Source organism: Trypanosoma conorhini (genome assembly GCF_003719485.1).
Source record: "Trypanosoma conorhini strain 025E chromosome Unknown Tco_14.4_contig_00080, whole genome shotgun sequence".
Taxonomy (NCBI): Eukaryota; Euglenozoa; class Kinetoplastea; order Trypanosomatida; family Trypanosomatidae; genus Trypanosoma; species Trypanosoma conorhini.
This window is the reverse complement of record NW_021704162.1, coordinates 18,251-24,717: the sequence shown is the minus strand read 5'-3', so window position 1 is coordinate 24,717 and position 6,467 is coordinate 18,251. Positions and strand designations below refer to the sequence as shown.

At 67.5% G+C, this 6,467-nt stretch overlaps 4 protein-coding genes across 4 annotated transcripts, besides 4 other annotated features; all 4 read right to left on the bottom strand.

Moving 5' to 3' along the window:
• Tco025E_02137 (uncharacterized protein) lies at positions 1-312 on the bottom strand (the record flags this gene model as incomplete). The annotated part of the gene is made up of 1 exon (XM_029369072.1): positions 1-312. A coding segment is annotated over one exon (312 nt), but the record flags the coding sequence as incomplete, so codon positions are not given.
• Positions 313-597: 285 nt separating this feature from the next.
• Tco025E_02136 (uncharacterized protein) lies at positions 598-1,287 on the bottom strand (the record flags this gene model as incomplete). Its single annotated transcript, XM_029369071.1, has 1 exon — positions 598-1,287. The coding sequence occupies one exon, from the start codon at positions 1,285-1,287 to the stop codon at positions 598-600; it is 690 nt and encodes a 229-aa protein (XP_029230905.1).
• A 471-nt stretch (positions 1,288-1,758) lies between these two features.
• Positions 1,759-1,777: a microsatellite.
• A 44-nt stretch (positions 1,778-1,821) lies between these two features.
• Positions 1,822-1,858: a microsatellite.
• Positions 1,859-2,034: 176 nt separating this feature from the next.
• Positions 2,035-2,041: a microsatellite.
• Positions 2,042-2,120: a microsatellite.
• A 48-nt stretch (positions 2,121-2,168) lies between these two features.
• Positions 2,169-2,591, bottom strand: Tco025E_02135 (uncharacterized protein; the record flags this gene model as incomplete). Its single annotated transcript, XM_029369070.1, has 1 exon — positions 2,169-2,591. One exon carries the CDS (start codon positions 2,589-2,591, stop codon positions 2,169-2,171), a length of 423 nt encoding a protein of 140 aa, XP_029230904.1.
• On the bottom strand, positions 2,591-6,466 carry Tco025E_02134 (uncharacterized protein; the record flags this gene model as incomplete). The annotated part of the gene is made up of 1 exon (XM_029369069.1): positions 2,591-6,466. A coding segment is annotated over one exon (3,876 nt), but the record flags the coding sequence as incomplete, so codon positions are not given.
• Position 6,467: the final 1 nt, after the last annotated feature.

The following is a 6,467-nucleotide window of genomic DNA, read 5'->3' as shown; positions in this document are numbered from 1 at the left end:
CCTCAGCTTGGCGGGCGCGTAGCGCTCGTAGAAGGTCGCCAGTCTGTCTCGGTAGGGCGACGGCGCGCCAGCAGGAGCGAGGGCGAGAGACCTGTTTGCAGGAGAACTGGTGGCGGGCGTAGCAGCGGCGGCGGGCGTGGCAGCAACAGCTGCAGCCACCGCCGGCTCCGGGCCATACTTTTGCACGAGTGCAGCGAAGAAGTCCTCCTCACGGCCGGCGTACTTCTGCAGCTGTGCGTCCACCTGCCTCAGCTTGGCGGGCGCGTAGCGCTCGTAGAAGGTCGCCAGTCTGTCTCGGTAGGGCGACGGCATCCCAACGGCAGTCAAAAAAACAACACGCACGTGCGCACGATAGGTAGCTATTGTTGCCGTTCCGTAACGTCTTTCTTTCAGGGGAGCAGAAGCGACGGGAAGGCGAGGAGGAGGTATGCGCGGCGGTTGCAGGCAAAGACGGGGGAGTGAGTGTGCAGGTAATGCAAGGGGCGCAGTGTGAGAGAAGCGGCGGGGGCGTGCCCGACCCACGGAGGAGGTCCGTGGCGGTCGACGGCAAGCGGCGAACGTGTTGGGGGCGGGGTAGGCGTCGTCAGTGGCGCCGCTCTACGGCGTGCGCCCGCGCAGCAGAAGCATGACGACGCCCACCGCCATCATGAAGTTCTTCCCGAGGAACACCGACACCGCCGCGCCGTGGACGGCGAGTGCCACCAGCCGCACCACGGCGTAGGGAAGGTCGATAAAAAAGAACGTCCAGAGGAAGTAGTGCAGCAGCTCGTCGTCCCTCGGCCGCTCCGTGCGGGCAATCAGGTCGGTGCCGTCCTCGCCGCGCGCGCCGAAGCGGCGCAGGAACCGCACGGTCTCCTCGTCCTTCAGGAAGAGCGCTGTGTAGTACATGTTGCTGGTGGTGTGTCCGACGATGGCAAGGAAGAGCACAAGCAGTTTGACGTTGACCGGGAACTGCCCCAGCTCCGTTCCGGTGAAGTAGAGCTGCAGCACATCCATGAAGTGCAGCACGTGGGCAAAGACCGCCGCCATGTTTGTGGTGTACGCCCTCGTCAAGGACATCCCCACACGCAGCCGAGAGAGCAGCACCGGGAACTGCACCACCGGTATCGTCAGCATCAGCGCTCCCAGCAGGCCATCGGCCCCCATTCGCGTCGCGGACGCCATCGCCGCTCCCAGCGCGGACCACAACACCGCCAGCTTCCCTGCCTGGGCGAAAACGTAGGGCGCCGGCCAGTGCCGCGCAAGCTGCGCGGCCGACACGGTCAGCGTCGCCGTCGCCGTCAGCATGACGGCGACGGCGAGGTCGGGGACGAGGAAAAGCCAGCAGAGGGGGCCGACGTACTTCACGAGGTACGCCAGCAAGACGGCCTGCTGCGCCACGTACGTCAGCCACAGGAGCAGCTGTAACGCGTAGAAGCAGAGGTTTGTCTCGAGCACGCGTGTCACGCAGGGCAGGCGCGGGGTCGTTTGATAGACGGCGGCCGCGGCGTAGAAGAGGCAGTACGCCCCGACCACAGCAAAAACCTCGTCCCAGCCGCTCGCCCGCACAATAAGTTGGCTCCTGCCGCTCACCCCGAACACGCACACGACAAATGCCAGTGCAGTGAGGAGAAGCGATCCCGCCCGCAGGGCCCTCGACCACCTGCTGCGGCACGCGGACGGCGCCCCGGCGTCCGACGCGGCGGACTCGCCGCTCCCGAGCTGCGACGGCGCTTCACCGCGCGGAGGTGGCGAGGAACTCGCGAGCACCTTTGAGCTTGTGTGTTTGTGTGTGTGTTTCGTCGCCCCCTCGATTTCCGCCTGGCGCCGTCTCTTGTACCTTTTTTTTGTTTGTGCGTGTGTGTTTTTTTTGTTAGTTGCGGTGGGGGGGGGGGAGTTTTGGTTCCAGGCGAAGGCAACGCACAATAAAAAGGGGGGCAACAGGGGGAAGCGAGGCGTGGCACGCACTCCACGCACGCGGGGGCGGGTGCTGCCCCCTCCCACCGCACAGACACACACACTTGCGCCTGCAGCGTGTAGCTTTTCGGCACGCAGAGAAAGTAAAAGTAAAAGCAAAAGCAAAAACAAAAAAAAGGAAAAAAAAGGCAACACAAAACAAAAACAAAACAAAACAAAATAAACGCCGGAGGTTGACTTCAATAACTTCAACCACCGGGTTGCAAGTTCCACTAAAAACGCATTCGGGTACTTCTTTGGACGCTTGTTTTTGTTCGCAGGAGCCGGCGCAGCTCGCCCAGGTGGCGGGCCACAGCCGCCTCCTCCGTGGCGTGCTTGCACATCTCGGCGAGGTGCTGGTCCATCACCAACTGGATCTCCTCCATCTGCTGCTCCGCCCGCGCGTCCGCCTCGAGCTTCCGCTGCACCATGGCGCGCAGGTCGCTGATGCGGCGCCCCATCTCCTCCGTTTCGCGCGCATGGTTCTCCTCGCGCGCGTGCAACTCGCGCCGGAGCCGCGACACGTCGTGCTGCGCCGTCTGCCACGCCTCAACCAGCGTGGCCCGCTCGGCGGAGAGCCGCTCCAGCTGACTCTTGTGCCGCTCTACGAGCCTCGCGAGCGGCTCCCGCAGCGCCGCGCCGTCGCCGCCGCCCATCATCGCCAGCTCCTCCTGCAGCAGCGCCTGGCAGCGCGAGCGGTCCGTGGCGAGCGTCCGCGCGCACCCGACGGCGTCGGCCAGTCGCTCCCCCAGCCGCTCCTCCCCAGCCGCCCCATCGCCGCCCACCGCCGCCACAAGCTCGAGGACGGCCGGCATGCAGTCCAGCTGCGTGCCGCACGAGGCGGACCCCACCCGGCCCCCCCCGCGGGCGTCGTGCTCCGCTTCGTCTGCCCCTCCAGATGACCGCGGAGCTCCTCCAGCGCCTGTCGTAATTTGCAGGCGTCGGCGCGCGTGGCGGCGGCCTCATCCGCTGCGGCCGCCGCGCGGAAGCGCCAATTCTCCGCCTCGGTGCGCAGGAGCTCCTGCTGCGCGCCGCAGTCCCGCAGGGAATCCATGCAGCGCTGCAACGTGGCGCCGCGCTCAGCGTAAGACTCGTCCAGGTCGTGCAATCGCCGCCGCCACGTCGCGCGCTCCTCCTCGTGACTGCGGAATTCCTCTTCCAGGCGCTGCTGCAGGGAGTGAACCGCATCTTCCCGCTCCTTCGCCGCCCGCTTTTTTTCGCTCAGCCACAAGACCCCAGCGCGGAACGCCTCAAGCAGGAGAGCTCGCTCGGCCGCCTCCCAATCAACCAACACAACCTTCTTCTGCTCACACACCTGCAGCACCCAATTGCGCAGCTGCGTCTCGGTGCGTAGGTGCAGTCTAAGCTGCTGGAGGGCCTGCCCACAGCGACGCAGGTCACGGCCGCTCTCCGCCAGTAGCTGCGCCGCGGAGGGGACCGCATCCCGGACCGCCGATGCCTGCACGGTGTCCTCTCGTTCCTCGTCTTGCGCAGGCGCCCCAGCGGGCTTTACCGCCGCCACTGCTTCTGCTTCTGCTGCTGCCGTTTGAGAGAACGACTTCCTTGCTGGTTGTTCAATGGCGCTGTAGAGCCCTTCGCGCACAAACGCGGATGCTCGCCGCACCATCACGGCCGCATCCCGCAAGCCCATCTCCGACGCCTGCAAATCGTCCCGCGTGGCACGCACCGTCGTCAAGTGCCGCTGCAGCAGCTCGCACTCGACATGGAGCCTGTTGCACGCCTCCTGAAGCTCGGCGGTCCGCTGCTGCTGCTGCGCAAGCGTGTCGTCCCGCTGCTGGATGTCCCGCGTGCAGCCCTCGATCTTCCCGCGGAGTTCGTCGCGCTCCGCCGAGAGTTTCGCGAGTGCCTCGCTGCGCAGCCGCTCCGCTCGCGCGTATTTTAGCCGCATATCTTCAAAATCACGCAGCAGAAACGCCTTTTGCCGCTGCAGGACGTCTCCCTCCAGCCGCAGCGTCCCATTCTCGTTGCGCAGCACCTTCGCGCCCTTAATGAGGCGCTCCACGCGGGCGCGAAGCGTTGGCGACATCGCTAGCGAGCCGCCGTCCCCGCCGCATGCTGCTGCCGCCTCCGCCTGCCCCTCCCCCGCTTCGTCCAGCACGGCGGCGGCGTCCCGCGTCATCTGGATCACCTCGCTCACCTCCTGCGCCTTCTGCAGGAGCCGCACCGGCAGCATGTCGAGCGTCTGGCTCCCCCCCTCCCCGCCGCCCATCAGGCAGACGGCGGTGACGCAGGCGTTCGTCAGCTGCCGGATCCCAACGAGTTTCGCGCGCACTTCGAGGACGGCGTCGCGGATCAGTTTCTCATTCAGCCCAAAACCGCCCGCGGCGTCGGCGGAGGACACGCTGGTGGGGCAACTCGTGGCGGACGCGGCCGGGACGGCCGCGGCGTCCAAGTTGGCGAGCATCGCGCCCTCCGTCGACGCCGGGAAGGTGCGGCTGAGCACGAGGGGGTCGTCCACCCGCCCGGCCGCGACCGGCTGCGGCTTCGCCTTGCGCGTGAGTGCGCGGCCGGGCGGGGCGACGAGCGCAAAGTTCGGGTCGTTCACGTGCATGACGGAGTCCACGAGCGCCCGCGCCTCCCGCATGCTCCTCTCCCAATTCTGCACCTTCGCCTCGAGGCGGCCCACGATGTCGCGCAGCCGCAGCGGGCCATGCCGCACGGCGGCGGAGTCGGGGTCGATGATCGCGTGCACCTCGCTGATGGAGGAGCTCGTCTCCCGCACAAGGTCCAGCAGCACGCTGGCGATGGCGTGCGAGTCGGCACCGTGGGACAAGGCGTCGCCGCCAAGCGTCTCGACACTCGTCGTCATGGCGGTGCGCAGCACCCGCACCTCCGCCGCCCGCGAGTTGATGTGATCCTTCACCTGGTGCACAATCTCAAACGACTCCAGCCGCTTCGGCGACGGAAGCGTTTGCCCCGCGCCACCCGCGTCAGCTTCCGTATCCACGGGCTCGCGCATCGACATCAGCAGCTTCGTCTTCTCACTGGCGAGCACGGCGGCGTCCGCGGTAACGGGCGGCTGCAGCCGCAACACCGGCGGCGACGAGCCGGCCGGGGAGTCCGGCGTGGCGGACGTGTTGTCGAGCATACGACGCAGTTCCTCGCAGAGCCGCTGGTTCTTCTCCCGCTCCTCGCGGGCCCGCGCCACGCAGCGCCGCGCGAGCCTCACAAGGTCGTCGTAGCCGTGCACGGGCAGACCGGCGCCGGGGCCGTCCGCGCCAGCTGCCCCGTCGCCCCCGTCCCGCGCCTCCTGCTCCTCCGTGTCGCCACACAAAAGCGACTTGATTTCCACGAACGCCGCCGCCGCCTTCTCGCACTCCTCCCGCAGCTCGTGCACCCGCTTCTCCAGCGGAAGGGCGGCGAAAGGCTGCTGCACCGCGCCGACGCCACTTTCGACGGCCTCGTGGTCGTCGTCAACGCCACCGACGGACGTCGCGAGAGAAGTCCGCGCGTCCCGCACGCACAACTGCAGCCAATGGATCTTCGTGACGACGGGCTCCTCCTCCACGTCAGGCCCCGCCAACTCCCGCGGCAGCGCCGCCGCCGCCTCCTCTTCGCCGCCACCGGCAGCCGCCGCCGCCCACACTTTTCCCTCCCCCACCGCCGCCACCACCGCGTCGTGGGCGCGGCGCAACTCCGCAATACGCCCCACCGCACGCGGCACGCAGCGCAGCACGTCCGCCTCCACGGCCCCCAGCACCCCTGCTGCGGCCTCCGCGTAGCGCGCCAGCGGCGCCCTCCCCTCATCCCCCGCGGCGGCCGCCCATGCCACTACGCCCCCCAGCGCCTCCTCACGCGCTTCCAGCGCATCAGCCACGGCGGCGGCGGGGGCCTCCATCCCCAGCGCCGCAAAGACGTCGCGCAACGACTCGCCCACCCCCTCATAACGCCCACAAGCCACACGCTGACTCTGCGCAACCGCGTGCCACGCCTCAGCGAGGCGCCGCAGCCTCCCCACCTCGGCGACAAAACCGGCAAGATCCACGCCGCCGGAGAAGGAGGACGCTTCGACGGCTTTGCACGAGCACTCGTCGAAAGAAGAGCACACGACTAAATCACTTAAGGATGCGCGCAAATCCTCCGTAGCCCCATTCACAAGCACCCCACATTCAAAAAAACAGCGCGTCAGCGCCTCCGCTTCCCCGCGCTGCGCCTCAAGAAGACGCAGCACTTCATTCGATTCCTGCAAAGATAACGCCGAAGAGGCTGAGTAAAATGCGAGTTCCGCCATGCGACGGGAATCAACTTCAAAAAGCTCAAACAAACGGCGAGAATGCTGCTCCGTCAGCTCCCGCACGACAACCGAGGCACGCCGGAGACGGCCAGCAACCGGTGCATCGCTCCCGCCGTCGCCCTCCGACGCCGCAATTCCCAGGTACCCGTCCAATGCGTCGCAAGCGCGCTCAGCGTCGCGCAGCGAGGCGTTTGCGGCCTCCAGCTGCCCCTCCAGCTCCGCCACGCGCCCCGTCAGGCCGTCCCTCGCGGCGCCGAGCTCCGCCAGCCGCCCCTCC